The following is a 19,706-nucleotide window of genomic DNA, read 5'->3' as shown; positions in this document are numbered from 1 at the left end:
AGGACGCGGAGGACGACACGGGTTCGCTGGACGCAGACGGCGACACCACCCGCTGCTGGTTGGACATGGGGGACATTGATTTCTGTCGCAGCACCCTGGCGTCCGCGTCCGCCTGGTCCTGGCTTGCGCCTGCGCCGGCTCCAGCTCCGGACCCGGACCCTGACCCTGGCCCGGTTTCTGTGTTCGACCGGGACCGTATTTTGGACGACGGCGTGTTTCTGTATGTAGGCGTGGACGATGTTCCGGCCATGGTCGACTCTGTCTGTGGGTTGTGTGGAGGTGAGGAAAACGGTGTGCGCCGACTGTGGATCAATTGCCCTGCGGAGACAAGAAGAGTGCAACGGGGGACGAGGCACACAGCCAGAGGAGCAGCACGAGGAAGTACACCACTAAGGGGGACCGTCCTTCCAGAAAAGGGTCCGGATCAGGGACCAGAACGTGCCGAAATTCGAGCTGGACCAGGCGCCAGCAGTAGCGACCACAGGTGCCGACAGATAGCCTGCGTGCGAGCGAGCCAGACAATCGAGTCCCTGCAGCGACCGCCACGGGGCGAGTGCGAGACCGGCGGAGGAGCAAAATAAACAAAAGAGCCCGCGCGCGGGGGCTCATAGGGGGGACGCGGGGAGCGCGCAGGCTGCGGTGGCGGCTCGTCGGAAGGGAAGGGAGGAAAGGGGTTGTGGAAGTCCACGACAGACGGGGTGTCGTGGTCCATCGATTGCAGGGTCTATCTATGTGTGCTATGTACAAAGGTTACATCGGGAGGATCAGACCCACTCCACGGGGGATCGGGTGACCTGGAGGAGGTCTGCCTCGCGGGAGCCGGAGTCGGGCTCGTAGTTGTAGAGCCAGGTGGCGGTCTTGGGCATGGACATGAGGATGCTCTCGACACGGGAGCCCGGGGTCTGGAGACCGAACTTGGTGCCTCTGTCGTAGACCAAGTTGAACTCGACGTAGCGGCCTCTGCGGATCTGCTGCCACTGCTTCTCCTCGGGGGTGTAGGGGGTGTCCTTGCGTCTAGCGACGAGCGGGAGGTAGGAGGGGAGCATGGCGTTGAAGCAGCTCTCGGCCATCTCGAGGCAGCGCTGGGCCGGGAGACGGTTGAAGTCGTCGTAGAAGATGCCGCCGACGCCACGGGTCTCGCCGCGGTGCGGGATGTAGAAGTAGCGGTCGCACCAGGCCTTGAACTCCGGGTAGAGGTCTGCGCCGAAGGGGTCGAGCGCCTGCTTGTGCTGCAAGTGGAAGTGGCGGGCGTCCTCGGCGTAGAGGTAGCTGGGCGTGAGGTCTGCGCCGCCGCCAAACCACCACGTCTGCGTCGTGCCGTCCGGGTTGATGATCTCGAAGTAGCGGTAGTTCAGGTGCATCGTGGGCGCGTGCGGGTTCCACGGGTGCAACACCATGCTCAACCCGCACGCGAAGAAGCCCACCGTGCCGGCTGCCGACGTCTCGATGTCCTTGTGGTCGTTCTTCATCCGCTCGATGGCCCCCGGCGGCAGCGTGCCGTGCACAACCGACACGTTCACCCCGGCCTTCTCGAACGTCGACCCGTCCGCAAGCACCATCGACCGCCCGCCCCCGCCGTTGTTGCCGCGGACCCACTCGTCCGGCGCAAACTGCTTGGTCTCCAGCGTCTCCAGCCCGGCACAGATCTCCGCCTGCTTCTGACGGATGAGACGCTCCATCTGCTCCTTGATCGGCAGCGAGGCGTCCAGCACGGACTCTCCTGCCTTAGTCGTCGTCGTCGTCTTAGCGTCACTCATTAGTTCCTGTCTCGGTGTCCCGCAATCGACTTCTCGACTGTCTCCGCCCCTTTGCCCCCGCTCCCCGTTGCCCCGTCTCCTCGACGTGCCCCGTCACTTATATACGACCGCCCCCCTGGCCCTCGTATACGGCCATCCGTCGATGCCTCGCTCGCTCCCCACGATCGGCTCACTTTGCCCGCCAGCGCCGCCCCATCGGTCACTGCCCGCCAGCGCCAGACGTATGATTCCGGCCGCCGCGAAATACGTCTGCACAACGTTGCACGGCCCCGCCGATTGCCCACGCTGCAGCACCGCCTGCATCACGTGCATACGCGCACACCCCCTCTTTTCTCGCTTTCCGGCGGAAGCGGCAAGAAGTGCCCGCCGGGCCCCGCACGCAACACGGCAGCGTGTCGTGGCACGACAGAATTGCGTGCGCCGTTTCCCAGCCGGGTGCGATAAAGCGAGCCCCCGCGTTGCCCCTCTGCCTCTCCCTTTTTTTTTCCCGCTTCTTCTACGTCCTTCTCTGCCCTGCTCATCTTTTTTTTTTCTTTTTTTTCTCAACCCGATATTATTTAGGCGTACACACACCCACATGTGACTGACCGACACCCTGGTCATTATTTACCCTGTCGTAGCTGTCCTCCCCAACGGCCCGTGCTCTTTCCTGGCCAATCTTATCGTAACAGCGTGTCTCTCCCTCTGACACCGACACATTGCAGGACACCCACAGACGTGCACCAGCTGGACCTCCGCGTCTCCGTTCTCCCCCGCCACCACGACCACGACCACGACCACCACAGGGTCCTGCCTACTCGAACTGTAATTGGAGTGGATATCTCCACATTCTGCTGGCCCCAGCTCTCTGCGATCACATCTCCACCGGCGTCCACGGCCCACATTGCACCACGCCTTGCCATACTGCTCCGCCTTTGCTATACTAGACCGTCCTTGCAAATAGTTGTACCCTGAACCCCCTGGACACACCCTCCCACGCAGGCACAAATCGTTACACACCCAGCAGCTCCTATGCCTTCCAGCAAGTACCCAATGTCTCCAGCCATGCGGGCCCCAAACTCCCCAAAACAACCAGCAAGGCAGACCTCCATAGTCGAAATGCTTTCCAGCCCTCCTCCCTTGGACACAGAGTTCATCTCGAGCCTGGACATCTCTGTTCCCCGCTCCCCAGCCTCCTCCAGCATCTCATCAGTGTTACTTTCGTCAAATAATACAGGCAGCAATAACGTGAATCCGGGTACCACCCATGCGCACAACAGCTCCAACCACAGTAGCGCAAGCAATAGTACTCGCAACAGCACTGGCAACACCCCAGCTGCCGAACCGGCAAGCATACTGATGGACGAAAACGCCGTTGATGAAAGCCTGTTGCTCAACAACGATAGTCTGACAAACCTAAGCTTGAACACTAGTGACTTCCCAGGCGACTCGAACATCACAATTTCAAGAAACCCTTCCATGTCCTCGAATTTTTCACAATATTTGAATGGCGCCTCATTAGAATGGCAAGATATCAAGTTGAGCGAGCTTGTTGAAAAGAACAAGTTGATTGTCATCAACTCCACCGTCTCTGTCGAGCAAGCTTTCGATACCCTTGTTACAAACGGTTTAACATCGGTCCCTGTCGAAGAATTCCCAAACGATTTGAACTGTTTGACCTTCGACTATACAGATCTAAATGCTTACCTATTGTTGGTGTTGAACAAAATTAGAATAGAAAATCTGAAAAACATGGATTACAATCCAAAACAGGATGTTCCAAAATTAATCAAGAAGGCCCAAGTTGGTGAACAAGTTCCTGTCTCATTTGTCATCCGCTTAACAAACAAAAACCCATTCATAAAATTAACCGAAACTGATACTTTATCATCTGTCGTAGAAATCCTCGGAACTGGAGTCCATAGAGTCGCAATCATAAATGAAAACAAACTAAGTGGTATCCTTTCCCAAAGACGTTTGGTCAAGTTCTTGTGGGATAACGCACGCCGTTTCCCCTCAATGGAGCCTTTGTTATCCTCTTCCATTAGTACGTTACACATTGGATCCCAAAACCCAATCTCAATATATGGTGACCAACCTTTGATCGAGGCTTTGATGACAATGCACAACTTGAAAATGTCTTCCTTGGCTGTTGTCGACCGTAACTCTCACCTTTTGGGTAATATCAGTGTGACAGACGTCAGACTGGTCTCTACCACTTCCAAGTCGGATTTATTATACAAATCTTGTCTACACTTCATCTCTGTCATATTGAACTCTAGAGGTTTGGAAAATGGTAAAGATTCTTTCCCTATTTTCCATGTCACCTCGTCCACTTCCTTAGGTAGAGCAATTGCTAAAATGGTTGCAACGAAAAGTCATCGTCTGTGGATAGTCAAGCCTGACTCCTCTTCAAATTCCTCAACTCCAACAACTCCAGATTCTCCTCACACTCATATGCACCCGCATTCCCATCCTCACCTGCATTCTCACGTTCACTCACACCATGCCTCGACAATAGAAGATGATGTTCACGCTAGTGGTCAATTGGTGGGAGTTTTATCACTCACAGATATACTTTCTTTGTTTGCAAAGACTTTGGGTAAAGCACATGTCGAACCAAACATGGCACGAAAACAACGTAGGAGATCAAGTTCAGGCGTCGCTAGCATCAGCACTAATGGAAGTCTGGAAATGTTTCGCAGAAGCATATCCGAACAAAGCTCGGCAGAGAAAACCTCAACTGGTGGTAGATGAAATCCTGACCGCCAACCCCATTTCTAATTCGTACTTTTATTTATATAGTTGTATATAAGTATAACCATATAAACTCACAACTGTTCTAAAAGCTAGATAATATTTTACCATAAGCCATGTATTTGACTGCATCATTGATTAAGACTACATATTGTACAAAGGTTTTGCTAATTATACATCAGTTGTGCGTCCGCTTGGCTTCTCTTAATGAGTCGGCGCTTGACTCCCTTTTCAATCCAAAAGCCAGACTGTTTCCCCCTTGTCTTCTGCTAGGACTTTTGTATGGATTTTTTGGAGGACTTCCATATCTTCCCCTCATCGGACTTCTGGTAGGTGAACGCAACTCAGCAGAATTTCTTGATGGACTTTTGGATGGAATGAGCCTTATAGTGCTCCTTAATGGGCTTGACTTAGTACTACAACTACTTGATGTGGGTTGCATCACATTGGATGAGCTCTTGAGAATATTCACATTTTCGGGCTCTGTTATTTCCTTCATTTGAGAACACACTTCTTCTCGTCTGGCCTCCAAATCAACATTATCACTGCCTATAACTTCCTTGACAGTGCATTCCAATTTACCAACATGTTCTCGAACACCATTCACTGCTAAATTCACCTGTTTATTACTAACGCTCTGAGTTTTCAGGGTAGATGATAGTTGATTTATCAAAGGACGTGTTGTATTGCTTATTGAATTTAGGCTTTCTTTCAGAAGCAAGATATCTGTTTGACCACTTTTTATATTAGAGATAGATTGGCTGGCAATGTTGGACAAGTTTTCTTGTTGTGAACCAAGCATTTCTGTTAGTAGCTCTTTGGTACCTTTGCTCTTCAAAACCAGTTCTTCACTTGCTGCAATCCAAGGTTTTTCATCAACAGAAAGTTTTCTCTTGTAATGTTTAAGAAAGAGCCCATAATGGTGTTCAATACTTTCTTTCATTATATTGTCCATTTTCTGATTGAATTCCTTTTTAAATTCGTTCATTTTACCTTCCGCTTCCTTATGAATCAAACTGAGAAGATGAGTATCGTCATGATTCATAAAATCCTCAAGAAAAATATGAAATTTTTTATTCAATGATGCCTGAGTTTCTGCAACTCCTGACAGTTTATTGATGTAATTCAGTAGAGTATCTTTGTTACTGATAAGCATCGCATTCAGGTCGTTCATTCTAGAGCATGATTGATTCAATCCTAAAGAAATATTCTCTTCTGATTTAATGAGATCGTCAACCTGGGCACAAGTTTTGTTCAAGTCTTCCTTGATTTTTTTGAAAGTAGGGAATAGTATTGTATCATCAGCCTCTATCGAAGCTAGTTTAGAGCCTATATCAACCAATGACTTTAAAATTTGATCTGATAAAACGGATCTGGTACTGATCTGAGACTGGTAAATAGCACTTAAATTTTCTGTAAACTTTTCATACAACTTTGTACACCTCACCTTCAATTGTTCTTCTTGACGTCTCTGTTCTCCAAGTTTATCCTTAAAATCTAATAGCTTCTGCTCTAGACTCTGGATATTTTCATTCAGAATTTTTTTTTCGCTTTTGTTCAAATCAATTTTTTTCATTTGGGAATCCATCTGGTTCAACAATGAGATTTTTAAACCTCTCAACTCCTCAACTTCATCTTTCAATGCTTTTTGTGTGAGGTGCATCTCGTTGTAATTACCATCATCCATTACTATGCAGTTTTCTCGCTTCCTAGTGGCCAGTAGATCAAGTTTTAGCCGACGATTGGCCTCAATCAAATCATTCATTATATAATCCTCTGCAACAAGTGGTCCTATCTGTGCAGTATTCTTGATGTTTTTAGCCTTTGAGGCATATTCCAAAGTAGAGATTGTCGACTGCAAATCAACCAAGGTTGGCGCAATGTTTGCAATCAAAACTGTTTTTGTCCTTCCGCCTAATGAATCCTGTAGCAAACGTGTTAATTTAGACTCTCTGTAAGGTACAAAAGAAGAATCATCAACCAAGCAATTGATGACTCTTCCTAAGGTTAAAAGGCTTTGATTGATTGATCCTGCCTCTTTAGCACGTTGGTTTATTGAACCAGCTCTATTTACATTTTCAGATCCTGCAAGATCTACCAAATTCATCTTGGCAAATCTATACTCAGAACCATTTGGCACTTTTTTCATCAAATATATTGTGAATATAGAGTGTGATCGGCTCGAAAGCTTGTTCATTTTGGTGGACGCCGTTTTCCTTTTGTCTATACCAATTTTGAGCATTCTCATTGCCTCTTTGAAGTCTCTTATATAAAACTCTTCCAGAGACTTGATTTTTATTAACTTGTTTTCTTCATATATCTTTAGTTTTCCGTCATTTGTTCCATCACTTAATAAATCTTTCAATACTTCGTTGTATATTTCCACAAATGAACACTTCAATACTACGTCTTTGTTTAGTTCGCTGTCAAACAACTTTTTTAAACATCTCGGTATCACTCCACTTTCAGGCGTCAAGGATTCTGAGTTGACTTTTCCACACATCGTATAAGTTTTACCGGCACCTGTTTGACCATAAGCGAAAATCGTGCAGTTGTACCCTTTCAAAAATTCGTCACAGATGTTTTCCGCAGCATTTTGGAAAAATGTCGTTTGATCGGATGATGGCCCATACACCTGATCCAGGCTGTATTTCCTTGTGGACTCAATGCCATTGGTTGCTGTACGATCGTTAGTGCTGAGTCGGGCCTCCTCGGGAATTACTATTTTCACTTGAGGAGTTCCATCACTTGGCACAGACACCACATTCGGACTACCTTCCTCGTTTGGGCAATGACCCCTTCCACGACACCTTACAATCACATTAATAGATTCTGTGAATAAGTCGTCAGTGATGCTGTTTCTTCTAGCTGAATGGGGACGTTGTTGGTTCACCGAAGATTGAGAGAAATTACTCGAGGATGTTGATGTTCTTCTACTCATGTTTGACGTTTCATTGATTTTCCTCGCTATGGGCACTCTGTTTCTGAACATCTTTGAATTAATGCTTGAGGAAGTTCAGACTAGGTTAGAAACCGAGAAGAATTAACTCGTGTCTCGTCGTGTAGATGTCAAAACTTGTTTTCCGTAACTGGGTACCCAATGTAAACAAAACAAAAACAGAAACATGTATGGTCCTCAGCTAGCGCGCCCCATTCCTTTAAAAATTGAAGTTTCATATTATCTACAATTGACACATCATATTGTACATAGAGGATGCCAAAATACAGTCTGAAACCCTTGTCAGCTAGATACCGCTTTTAAGCTCCACTAATAAAAAAAGCATGTATTTGGTATTCCCAACAACAGGACTGACTCCAAACAATTAACTATTATTGTTCGGGCCATCACATTTTTACCTCTCAATAACTTCGATATCGCCAATCCTCTCTAATATTTTCATCACTTCATTCTTGCTTAAACGCATAGTAGTACATATTGCATCCATATGCTGAGTGTGTTTCATGAGACGAAGTAATTTCTTTTCTTGAAGTTTTTCTCGTTTTTCAATCCGCTTGCGTTTTTGCTCATTGGAGTCGTCGAAAAAGTCCTCGTCTTCACGTCTTCCTGCATCGGTAACCCCCTTCATTCCTGACCCGTCGATACTGACATCGTAGTCTTCGTCTCCCTCTTCCTCTTCCTCTTCCTCTTCTTCATCGATATCCCCAGCTTCAAGATATGCATCTACCTCTGCTTCATCTTCATTGTCGTCTTCTTTCCTCTCATCATTCATTTTGGTCTCGTGACTTCGAACCAACCTTTCATCAGAGGGAACAGGTAGCGATAACACGTTAAAGTTCGTTTTCTTTTTCTCCATATCGATATTACCCGAATCAAGTGAGGTATCCAACTTTCCACAAACAGGATACCAATGAATCCTAGTTATAATACCATTTCGTGTACCAAAAGTGATGAACTTTCGAACATCGATGAACTCTAAGAGCTTAGCATTTTCCATGTACCACTGAGACACTGACATGTTTGAGTTCAGAGCATTATAAAGCTGGAAAAGTGTTGCCTTGGAAGGTAATGTGATTTTGCGAATCTGTTGCTTTTTTTGTGATCCAAATGGGTTGGAAGAAGACGAATCCATAGTTAACAATTCAGGCTTTCTTACATTTTTGGCTGAAGAATATGATGCTGATAAGCCATATAACTCATTCATATTAGAACCGATACTATTCGTGTTAGATTGTCTTCTTGCTGTAGGTTTTAGGGGTATATTTGAAAAAGTTCCTTTCACGTTTAATACGTAGTCTTGACAAGCGCTGGCCATGTTTGGATCCCGTAAAAAGTTTCCTATCAATGAGGTAATTGTATAGTGATTTTGAAATTGAAAAATGTCTAATAATGCAATCGATTTGTAGTGCAACAAGTGTCTAATACACTCTTTAGTTAGGTCTAAGTTTGCATCAGAGAATTCACTGATTTGGGCTATGGAATTTATGCCGTTGATGAAAGGCATGATTTTCAACATTGTAGGATCCCATAATGAATCGATAAGTAAATCTAACTTGACCAAAGCTATTGGTACATCATGTGAATGCACTTGAGGAGGTGGGGGTGAAATTGGAAAAAGTTTGAGGTCAACAGAGTTGGATGCATCAATTGGAATCATGCACTCTGAGTAATTGTTCAAATCTTGAAATATTTGCTGTATCAGAGATTCAATTGATGAAATTTTCTGTTGTGGACCAATATCCAAACCTGGGGCTTTTTTGTCTAAAACAATTTGATGGCTTGCTTCATCCCAGTCATCAATTATTCGAAGGTACTTATTTGTCATGTTAAATTTTGTAGGCATATTTTGCTTCGTGTGTATGTTAGTAGATGTATTTAATTGATAGTAAACATGTGAATCTTTTAAAGATTTTGATAGAAGCTGACTTTGTTCCTCTAAAGCTCTAAACATTTTTCCTATTCTTTTGATATTCCCCTCATAAGGTGTTGTGTCACTTTCATATGAAAACACAAAACAAAAATTGAAGCCAAAAGAGTTTCTAGCATATTGTTGAGCATATATGTTGACTGGGAATCCAAGAATTCTATATTTGTCAATTTTTAAAGTGATCAACTTGTTGCACAAACTTGGTTTCGGTATGACATAGTTTTTGATGGTATCAAAATCAAACAGTGGTTCATCTAAAGCTGAAGAATCTGGTATATTGTTATTGAGCCTGTTGTCATCACTAGAAGGTGGGACTATCACCCCACTTGGTACTTGATGAATAACTTTCGTTCCTTCAGTGGGGTGGAAAACAGAGTAAAACATGGCGATGATGGGCTCAAACCCATCTGTGGTGTCCATATTGCCCTTACACTGTATATATGTCAGTAGTTAGGCTAATTAGATGTATATGAAAATAAATATATAAAGGGCAGGATTGTGCAAATAGCAGCATAGTAAAATCGTGGAAAGAAAGAGATTATAAGCCCTCTATAAAAGGTTGGCCGAGACTCCTTCCCATTTCATTGTTGGGAGATCAAGCTTGCCCTGAATGAAGGAATATACGTTCTGCACAAGATCTCTCGCAAACTGTTCGGCGAGTGCTTCGTCGGCACCCTTATCTGCATATCTATCTTTGAGCAAGGCTCTGCAACTCCTGAACATATACGAAAGAGTTACCTGAGGATAAACAAGGTTGAGGTCAAGGCCGAAAGTGAGCATGCTGGCAACAGTTTCTACTTCGAAATGAACACACTCTCTCACCAATGTAGCAAATGCCTTTGCGTCCTCTTCATTGGACTCTGGATGAAAAAATGTATACTTTTTGTAGAAATCAAATGTGTCAACGGAAACTTTAGGGTCATCGTTGAACATTGTGGTGATTCCTGTCTCTTGGGCCTTTTTAGCCATTTCCATGGCATGAGAATTACCAGCTTCGTGTATGAATGGTTGCATGTTTACTCGTGTTTAAGAATGGGAACTTCCTGTTTTATTAGTTTCACTTATGAAGCAAAAACTAACTGTTCAGTAAACCGAGAAGAAAAAGAACTTTAACGGAGGACAGAGAATTAAACAAAGAGCTCATTGTCCGTCTGCCGAAAAACCCTCGGATTTCTCATCACCAATACATCTTCTTTGCTTACTCATAGTTTATTGCCTTCATCCATATCCCGTTTGCAATCACTCCTTTTCCCCAACAACATTAAGATGGCACCAGTGTATGTCCAGCGAGTACTGCATGTTTCGATTCTTCGAAGGGCTACGGAATACTAACAAGCTTCTTTCTCTTATCAATGATACGGACTTAAGTTATAGACGATCACATATTAATTTCACGGCAAGTCATGTCCTACCAGTACGTACATTTCTCAACCGTCAACAGATTCAAAAAAATCGGGTGAAGCACTCTTTGTTGATGTGTCCACAGTCAGGCGACTCCAAGTCAGAGAACCACGAAGATGGACGCCGACTTCCAGTTCAACTATCCAAGTGCAAGCGAATGGTTATCTCTAATCGACATCTGCGAGAGCTTTATGGCGATCCACAGATCAAAAAAAAGCTTGCTGCTATTTTGATAGAAATGACAAAGGAGGAAGTTTTTTCTGTGTGTTCGAATACGAACAAGAGGGGTGTAAAAGGAGGTGCATTTGATGATGATGATACGCAGAAGAATGATTCGCTCAATCAACACACGTTCAAAGATTCAGAAACCTTAATCATTCCGTTTACTAACGATTCCTGGAAATGTCAGCTCATCATATGTTGGGATGATATTGAGTTTATCCGAGATTGGATGTGTGGCGTCGAGAGACACTTGGGGAGAACTAACTGGAATAAATGTGGAAAGCTTATGTTACGAAAAATCAGTTTTGCTGAAGCGGATACCAGCCGGAATAAAAGAAAGGAGATAATTGAACTGATTGACTCAGATATTGAGGAAAGTGAGCTATCTGTTCGGGATAAAAAGAACATTAATTTTGAGTATGAGAAAACATTACTGAGTCCAATCACATTGAATGTTCATGTTCATTCCAAAAATTGATTTTGTATGCTATGTCAGATGATTATAAGTAAAACTATATAATACAGTGTACAAAATAGTAAAAGAAGGAAAAAGGAAAGGGCCAAATGTTGTAAAACAATGAAAAAATAACGAGAATTGTACAAGCATTACTAACGTTAGGTTGAATTGATGATGATGATGATGACAAAAATAACAGTAATAATGGTAATAGTAGTGATAATAATAACAACAAAAAATATAAATAAAGAGAGTGTGAGTTCCTTGTAGCAAAACAAAGCCAAAGATATAAAAGCTGTAAAAAGAGTGGAAGAAAGTATGTCCAAAGAGAAAAAAACAACGACAAATGTTAGAAAAAAAGCATGATAAAAAACAAATGGATTGAACTGAAAACAGGAAATCGAGATAATACAAAGAATAAGATAAAATGTAAGTAAAGGTTAGGTCCTAGAAAAACAGTAAAGGCATCAGATTGAGCACGCAAATACGAAAATCACTGTATCTCTGACATCTTTATTCTTTTCCTCTTTTCTCGCTGTTTTTTCCTATCCTTGGTATTGTTAACATTGATCAATGAGTTTGAACAACTTAAGCAGCAACAGCTTGTGGCTCTTGCTCCTGTTCTTCATTCCATGCTTCTTCTTCGTCGTCGTCAATGTTCAAGTTGTGAACGTCTTCGTTCAAGTCTTCGTAACCACCAACCTTGAATGAAAGAGTTGGCTTAACAGCAGCGGTTTCGAAAGTCCAGGTTGCCAAGGCATTTTCACAGTCAATGATGATTTGCTTGGAAGCTTCGTAACCATCGTAGGAAGGTCTGGTCTCACCAGGGGTGACTGGAGAATCGTCTAGCAACTCCAAGAGAGCCTTACCGTAACCTGCAATAAGAGCAACCTTTTCGGAGTATTCTCTGACGGAGTCAAACTGGTAAGAGAAGGAAGCCTTTAACTTTTCTCTGGTGATGTTGGACAATTGAGCTTCTGCAACCAAAGATTCGGCTTCTGCTCTGACCAACTCTTGCTCCAAGATAGAGATCTTTGGAGATTGAGGGTCCTTGTACTTGAGGTAAGCGATTTGGTCGGTGATCTTGTGCTTACGGTCTCTGGAAGGTTGGACAGAACCTTCAATGTCTCTGATGGACTTGAGGGTGATTCTGTATTGGTCGTATCTGTCAATGAATTGATCCTCTAACTCACCAACCTCGTAGATCAAGACACCAAGCTTGTCGGTGATGTCAGAGACGTCATCTTCGTTGTCGGCACCCCAGAGAGACAATTGTCTTGCAGCGTCTCTTCTTTCGCCAGAGCAGATTTCAATTGCTCTCATAACGTTCTTCTCCATCTTGACCAATTGAGCCAACTTTCTGGATAAGTCTGGGCCAAAAGAGCCAGCTGTGGTTCTTCTGAACGAGCTGGCAATTCCACCAGGACCAAAGAATCTAGGACCCTTGGTGGAGGATGGTGGAACAGGAATTGGGTTTTGCAAGTCAGATGCAGTTGGTGCTCTGGCAGTTCTCAATGAATAAGTCCTGTGCATTGTTGTTGTTCGGTAATGTACAAGCTACTGTCAACGACGTTCACTTCTTTCCGGGAGAGAGGAAACAAAGGCAGAGGCAAAAAGGCCGGAAAAGAAGAAGAAAGAGCAGGAGGAGAGAAGGGAAGAAAACCTGTATCACCAACCACCTTGTACAGACACAGAACGTGCCTAGCGGGCGGGAATTGCTGCACAGATATAGCGACTACTCCGTCTCGTCTGCCCAATGCCCCCAATTCCTTCACGACCACGCCTGCCACTCCCGCACCGGCCTCGCCTCGTGTTTATTCTCTTCCTTTTCGGGCTTAATTGCTGCTCAGCTTCTACACTTTTTTTCGCCCTTTTCGTTCGGGGGCCTTGCTATTCTTCTCCGGTCTCTCTCTCTTCCGTCTGCTTTGCTTTCTCCACCCGTCCAACTGTTCACAACAGGGTCGTAGCGGTGCTTGCACTTGCTCCCTCAATTGCCTCCCTCCTCCAATTCAGCCAGCCTGAGCCGGAAACCCTCTTTGGGAACAGTACCAAGAGGTACCCCCTTTGAACGTTCTCTGCCGCCATCCGAATCAGGCAGCCCGCACCTTCCTCTTTAGGACGCCCTTTCTTCCCTATTGTTGACGTGCGTGCCTATTTGGGTAATTCTGAATTCTCTATCTATCTGCGTCGTGTTAAGGCCCCGGGGTCGATGGGCGCAAAAGCCTGGTTTTGCTGGTTTTGCTCTGTAGATGTCATGAACGAAGAAGTGCTGATAAATAGATGTACACACAAAGAGAACGGAGAGTACAGAATAAGAAGTATGTTTATTTATGTGCTATGTATGCAGGCAGGGATCTACTTGCCCACGTAACGAAAAGAGGAGAGACTCGGCCTTGTCGTGGTGCCCTTGCGTTGCAGGGTCTTGCTGCCATGTTTGGCAGCGTCCTTGGCACCGTTGGTGCCTGTGTTGTGGATGTTTGCGCTGGCGGTGACGTCGCGTAGGGGTATCCTGTTATGTAGAGGGGAAGGACGGTGCACCCTGCCTATCCCAGCGGCTCCGGCTACTCCGTTGAGGTTGCGGACCCACTTTTCGGGTGAAAAGGCACTGCTCGGTCCCGTCGACCTGCTGGTGTCTTTGGCGCTTACCGGCTCTGACGTCGAAGAAGTGCTCATGTTGGCGCTGAAGCTCTTCTTGGGCTTGCTGCTGTGGTTGAACGAGTATATCTCTGCAAGTAAATTGCTCTTATCGACTATGAAGTCCTCGTCGTTGCTGTCGTCGAGCCGGCTGAGCTCTGCGTCGTTTCTGTCGTCTTCCAGATAGCATTCTGTGTTCACCTCACCAGGATCAGTAGATACTCCGCTGGAAATGGAGCTGCCCTCCATCATCAAGGAGGTGGGTGTATGCCGGCTGAAGGTCTTGTCTGGAGTGATGGTACTTTGTGAAACCTCGGAACTGTTGATGATGTCCTCCATATCTGATTCACTGTGCAAAATATTGCTGTTAGTGTTCTTCTCGGTCTCATCTTCCGATTCGGTCAAGTTGACATCAGATGAGTCTGCGTTTTTTTCTTGTATTCCTCCGTCGATGCTCTTGTTCAGTTTCATATTGATATCATTGAAATCTTCTTCAGTTATATCCTCAATATCCGACGATGTGGCAGGAAACTGTTTTTCCTTTGTCTCGTTGGACACCTCCTTCTTATGAGAAAAAAATTTGCTCAATGTGCCCGGTCCATTCTGGTTGCTACTTAATAGCTTTTGCCTCTTTGAGATGGGTGAGAGATCGGCTTTTACTTCTTTATCCTTGTCATCTCTATTTGACATCGAGATCATCTGTTTTTTCTTTATAAACTGTCCAAACTGATCAATTTTCATGGTAGATTTCCTTTTTCTGGTCACCGGCTCGGCTTCGGGCCTCCTGTTTGGCATCACATTATCTGTTTTTGATCTTCTCAGAATAGTGTTGTTGAATATTGTACCGGATTGAGCAGGTAACGAGTTAGACCGGTTAGCTGGCGTGTTAACTTTTGCTTCCCATGATACTAAAACGTTTTTACTAAATGGATCAAGCTCCCCGCTAGCTATTTTCTTGTGGATTTCCTGGTCGAGAATAAAACCTGTGCATGAGTGAATGTATTCCTGTGAATAGATGTTGGTGACTTCCTCTGGCAACGCATTTAGATGTTGTGCTATTTGCTCAGTAGGATTAAAGACAACCTGATGTCTAAATGCTATTTTGGCCCTTTTATATTCTTCATCAAATGTAGCGGGTATACTTTTACCTTCAACTTTAATACTCATAATGACTCTTTCATAAGTTTTGTAATACTTCACTAAGGATATGGCCTTTTGCATACCGATCCCGGGTATTCCTTTCGTATAGTCGCAACCACTAATGGCTGCCATCAATAACAACTGACCGTCGTTGAATGTACTAATGTGTGAGCCCTTACAATTTTTGAAATTATCCCTTCTAATTTCAATGCATTGTCCTTTGTCGTCTAGCTTCGTAATCAAAGTCTTACACCCAAAAATCAATAGATCGGAATCTTCACTAATAATGCCATCCACTAGACCGAGTTTCTCTAACATCACCATTTGAGAATCAGCCTCGTATGGTGCAACAACGTACTTGATATACTTCATTTTCAACTCATTTATTAAGGACTTCGCCATTTCTGGCGATATATCACATGCTTTCTGATAGTAGTTAAATGCAAGTTTCAAGTTGCCACCACTTTTAGCTTCTGTGGCGAGCTTCTTGTACTCAATCCGGCGGCTTTCCCTCTCCTTTTCAGTGGTTCCCTTACTTGGAAGATAGTCACCATCGAAAACAAAATACGGGGTGATCTTGAAATGTTCCAGCATATCAAGTTTTTTCTTGAAGTAGTTAATGTAAGCTCTGGTCGGTCTCTCGAGGACTAAGTCTTCAGCACATGTGAACGATGCTTTATGTAACCAAGCATAGGTATCGATAGCAAGTGTTTTTCCTCTAAAACGCTCCAATGTTGTGGGCTCTTGGATGGACTTCAACACCGGTAACAATCCTGAAACTCCCATTATGTACTTCTTTCAAAGGCTTCGGTCTGTCGGTGTTTTAATGCTTTCTTTCACTTTTGAGCTGGTCTGGTGCTGAAGTAACAACTAACTCTGTCTTTACTTGTTGTTTACAGGGAGAGCTACAAACCAAAACAAGAAATTATCAACAAAGCGCGTTGCAACTTTTTTTTCCCCCCGTAGTATGGCGTTCAAAATCGAGATCAATCAACTCCTTCGCGAGCCTCTTTCTTGACAAACACGATGGCACATGTGTTCCTCGAAGGAATCAGAAACATAAGGCTTCAAATTTGCTGTCAATCAGCCATAAGTGTTGAGCTTGGAAACTCTCTGTTTACCAGTAGTTGGAATGTCTATGGTGAATGATTTTGTAACTGGCCAGCAGAACTTGTTGGCCCAAGAGCTAAAAGATCTTTCACTCAACAATGAGAACTCTCATCAACGTGATCTCGCAAAAGAGCAAAATGGATACCATATTAGCCAGCAAGGCCAAAACACTCAAGCTTCAGCATCAGCAAAGAAAAGAAGAGGACACCATGCGTTTCACAACCTTACTTCACCAGCACCTCAGGCTTACGAGCACGAGCACGTCGACCCAAATGAAGCTGCTTCCGCCGTCGGACTGTTCCCACCCCAGTTTTCAAATCAATATGATATGAGCAGCGGTGGTAGTGGTTCACAGAATGCAAATTCAAATTTCCTACAAAATAATTTTGGTATTTCGCCTCAGATGTCTGAAACATCCCGAAATGATGCCTTAGTTCAAAAAAATGATAATGGTTTTTCTAACGATATCTACAACATCAATCAGGCAACCGTGGCAGAAGATCTTTCTGTACCAGGTATTAGAAATCATCTGAACGAAATCTACAAAGAGAAGGAATTCCTAAGTTTCGAGCATGTGTCGCCGCCCCTTGCAGGTACAGAATACAAAGCAATTGATCAGGCAAATTCCATTCCTCAGTTTTCGAGATTGTCAATGTACAGTATACCCTTTTGTGAAGAACTGAGAGAGAAATCTAAAATACCACTAGGGTTTTGTTTGAGACCTTTTGCCGACTATGTTCCTCAATCTGAAGTGCCAATGAAAGTTCCGCAGATCAAAATTCAAGAAGGTGAGGTGGTCCCTAGGTGTAGAAGATGCCGAGCATATCTCAACCCTGCAATGCAGCATAACGGCCGAAACATGATATGTAACATCTGTGGTTTTGCTTCTCCGGTTCCTGAAGCTTATGCATCAACTGTTAATTTCCAGGGTGTTAGAGATGATTATCATCTTCGTCCAGAGTTGCATACTGGTGTTGTCGACTATATTGTACCTAAAGAATATAACCTCAACGAAAACGAGGATCTCTCGCCTCTTCATAGAGTCTTTCTGATTGATCTAACACATGCTTCCTACAAAAATAAACTTGTTGAAACTGTTTGCTCCGCCATTAGAATGGCAATTTATAGAGAGGATGGTTCGTCTAATTTACCACCTGGAACATTGATATCAATCATGGGATTTGATAACAATTTGCATTTTTACAAACTATCACCTGAATTACAACAAACTACAGTGTCTATAGTTACAGATTTGGAAGATCCGTTTGTGCCATTCAATGACGGACTATTTGTTGATCCTGTCGAGTCCTACAATACAATCGATTTGACACTAACTACGATTGAACAAAATGCTAGGTATTTAACGCCAGAACCTGCTTTGGGATCTGCCTTGACTGCAGCTGGACTCCTTCTGAAAGAGTTAGGGGGCGGTCAGGTTGTGGCCTTTTTATCAACGCTACCATCTTTTGGTCCTGGTGCTTCGTTACCAAGAAACAACAATAACAACAAGCTTGATGCAGATTTTGTGAAAGAAACACTTACGCCTGCAAGTAAATACTACAAGAATTTGGCCACAGAATTTGTGAAAAATAATGTTGGCTTGAATCTCTTTGTTGCTTCCAACAGTAATGTTGATCTAATCAATTTAGGTACGTTGGCAGTAAACACAGGCGGAACAGTGAAAGAGTGGCTTCCGTTTAACGTTGAAAGAGATGATATTACTTTGATCTATGAGCTCAAGAAGGTTATTCAATACGTGGCGGGCTATCAAAGTCAACTGAAAGTCCGTTGCTCTCATGGCTTGCAAGTAAATAAGTATTACGGGCCTTTTGCAACTGTTAATGGAGATTCTGCTCCTAACATTCCTATTGTATCTGGAGATACGTCTATTGTTTGTGACTTCATCTACGATTCAAAATTGGACACCAAAAAAGATGTTCATTTCCAAGCAGCATTATTGTATACCACAAGTGAAGGTGTGAGAAAGGTTAGAGTGATCAACAACATATTGTCTGTCACACAAAGGATTTCCGACGTCTTTGATTTCAGTGACCAAGATACGATTGTCAAAATTCTCATCAAAAGAGCGATAGAGAAGATTAGCACTGCTAATCTCGTCGCATTGAAAAGCTCATTGATGATGCAATGTTCTGAAATAATGGCGGCATACAAGTACTATATTGCAAGGCACAATGCAATGCCTACCCAGCTAGTATTGCCTCAGAGCTTGAGGACTTTGCCTATGGTAATTTTATCAATATTGAAAACAAGAGCATTTGCAAACAAGACAAATTTCCCCGATTTGCGTGTTTATTCTTTTTTCAAGTTATCGCAGTATGATCTAACCAAGTTGTCAGCTTACTTATACCCGTTACTATTTTGTATTCATTCTTTGGAGGAAGGTGAATTTATATCCAATGAGCAAACGGGCATGATGAATCTTTCTCAGTCTATTCCCGTAAGTGTTGGCAACCTTGCCTTTGGTGGTGCCTATTTGGTCTTCAATGGTGATCGGACTATTATTTGGCTCCACAGTGATGTCAATGTTGTGCTCTTACAGGATTTGTTTGGTTCTCACATCGACTCTCTCGATAAGTTGACTACGTATGTTTCTCAGATGCCAGTGTTGGATACGTATATTTCGTCTCAAGTTCGAAACATTTGCGACTATTTGGCAAAACATTTCAACTCAACAGAAAAGCAGAGTGTGGAAATTTGCAGATTTAGGACGGATCCAAATGAGCAAGAGTTCCAAAGTATGTTTGTCGAAGATAAGTCATTGGATCTAGTTTGGTCTTATGCCGAATTTTTGAAAGAGCTTCATAAGAACATCGAAAATAAGACAAATAACCTAAACTCATTATCCTCGAAAGTGGATAATGATGGAGAAAACTTAAGCCGAAGATTCGGAATATTTTAATTTCTTGTGTAAGACTGTTTTATTTGTATATATGCGGCAAAATAGACACGTAATGCACAACGGCTCCATATTCGGCAACCTGAATTTGCCTCTTACAATTCATAGCATCTATGATGTTTATTAATCCACTTCACAAGATGGAATTCAAAACCCGGATGCTTAGGTAATTGCTGCAATGGCTTGAAATAACCCTTGATCCGTAGCTGCTTGCCATGTTCTGTGGAAATCAACTAGATCTATCATCATTTGTGGTCTATGTCGCTCTCATAGCTATGAACAAGAAGTCTAGAAGGCTCTTTCAATGCTTTAGCTGTTATTTGAAGGCTGAAATTCTCAATTCTGTCATGCAGCAAAAACCTTTCTGCACTGTTAAATCATAGATTTTTGAAAAAGTAACAGTTTTCTTCCGCTAATCAGTCACACCAACAGTGGAAATGGAGTAA

At 43.8% G+C, this 19,706-nt stretch overlaps 9 protein-coding genes across 9 annotated transcripts; 3 read left to right on the top strand and 6 right to left on the bottom strand.

Moving 5' to 3' along the window:
- Positions 1-645: 645 nt before the first annotated feature.
- On the bottom strand, positions 646-1,917 carry PICMEDRAFT_14329 (hypothetical protein). Its single transcript, XM_019160327.1, has one exon. It carries the CDS (start codon positions 1,755-1,757, stop codon positions 765-767), a length of 993 nt encoding a protein of 330 aa, XP_019019908.1. The 5' UTR covers positions 1,758-1,917; the 3' UTR covers positions 646-764.
- An 872-nt stretch (positions 1,918-2,789) lies between these two features.
- On the top strand, positions 2,790-4,493 carry PICMEDRAFT_9313 (hypothetical protein; the record flags this gene model as incomplete). Its single annotated transcript, XM_019165085.1, has 1 exon — positions 2,790-4,493. One exon carries the CDS (start codon positions 2,790-2,792, stop codon positions 4,491-4,493), a length of 1,704 nt encoding a protein of 567 aa, XP_019019907.1.
- A 1,792-nt stretch (positions 4,494-6,285) lies between these two features.
- Positions 6,286-7,050, bottom strand: PICMEDRAFT_27834 (hypothetical protein; the record flags this gene model as incomplete). The annotated part of the gene is made up of 1 exon (XM_019162517.1): positions 6,286-7,050. A coding segment is annotated over one exon (765 nt), but the record flags the coding sequence as incomplete, so codon positions are not given.
- Positions 7,051-8,350: 1,300 nt separating this feature from the next.
- On the bottom strand, positions 8,351-9,787 carry PICMEDRAFT_27163 (hypothetical protein; the record flags this gene model as incomplete). The annotated part of the gene is made up of 4 exons (XM_019162482.1): positions 8,351-8,536; positions 8,735-9,175; positions 9,344-9,633; positions 9,682-9,787. Coding segments are annotated over 4 exons (1,023 nt in total), but the record flags the coding sequence as incomplete, so codon positions are not given.
- A 141-nt stretch (positions 9,788-9,928) lies between these two features.
- Positions 9,929-10,393, bottom strand: PICMEDRAFT_70399 (hypothetical protein; the record flags this gene model as incomplete). Its single annotated transcript, XM_019163630.1, has 1 exon — positions 9,929-10,393. The coding sequence occupies one exon, from the start codon at positions 10,391-10,393 to the stop codon at positions 9,929-9,931; it is 465 nt and encodes a 154-aa protein (XP_019019904.1).
- A 214-nt stretch (positions 10,394-10,607) lies between these two features.
- On the top strand, positions 10,608-11,634 carry PICMEDRAFT_14326 (hypothetical protein). The gene is made up of 2 exons (XM_019160326.1): positions 10,608-10,656; positions 10,754-11,634. Exons 1-2 carry the CDS (start codon positions 10,646-10,648, stop codon positions 11,478-11,480), a joined length of 738 nt encoding a protein of 245 aa, XP_019019903.1. The 5' UTR covers positions 10,608-10,645; the 3' UTR covers positions 11,481-11,634.
- Positions 11,635-12,047: 413 nt separating this feature from the next.
- PICMEDRAFT_30488 (hypothetical protein) lies at positions 12,048-12,992 on the bottom strand (the record flags this gene model as incomplete). The annotated part of the gene is made up of 1 exon (XM_019162638.1): positions 12,048-12,992. The coding sequence occupies one exon, from the start codon at positions 12,990-12,992 to the stop codon at positions 12,048-12,050; it is 945 nt and encodes a 314-aa protein (XP_019019902.1).
- Positions 12,993-15,059: 2,067 nt separating this feature from the next.
- On the bottom strand, positions 15,060-16,019 carry PICMEDRAFT_23190 (hypothetical protein; the record flags this gene model as incomplete). Its single annotated transcript, XM_019162301.1, has 1 exon — positions 15,060-16,019. A coding segment is annotated over one exon (960 nt), but the record flags the coding sequence as incomplete, so codon positions are not given.
- A 302-nt stretch (positions 16,020-16,321) lies between these two features.
- On the top strand, positions 16,322-19,331 carry PICMEDRAFT_14323 (hypothetical protein). The gene has a single exon (XM_019160325.1). The coding sequence runs from the start codon at positions 16,366-16,368 to the stop codon at positions 19,261-19,263; it is 2,898 nt and encodes a 965-aa protein (XP_019019900.1). The 5' UTR covers positions 16,322-16,365; the 3' UTR covers positions 19,264-19,331.
- Positions 19,332-19,706: the final 375 nt, after the last annotated feature.

Source organism: Pichia membranifaciens, assembly GCF_001661235.1.
Source record: "Pichia membranifaciens NRRL Y-2026 unplaced genomic scaffold PICMEscaffold_1, whole genome shotgun sequence".
Classification (NCBI taxonomy): Eukaryota; Fungi; Ascomycota; class Pichiomycetes; order Pichiales; family Pichiaceae; genus Pichia; species Pichia membranifaciens.
This window is presented reverse-complemented; position numbering and strand designations above follow the sequence as displayed.

What these genes read in the sequence shown, in the direction of transcription:
- PICMEDRAFT_14323 (XM_019160325.1), top strand. Translation starts at nt 16,366, where the DNA reads ATGTCTATGGTGAATGATTTTGTAACTGGCCAGCAGAACTTGTTGGCC.
- PICMEDRAFT_14329 (XM_019160327.1), bottom strand. Translation starts at nt 1,757, where the DNA reads ATGAGTGACGCTAAGACGACGACGACGACTAAGGCAGGAGAGTCCGTG.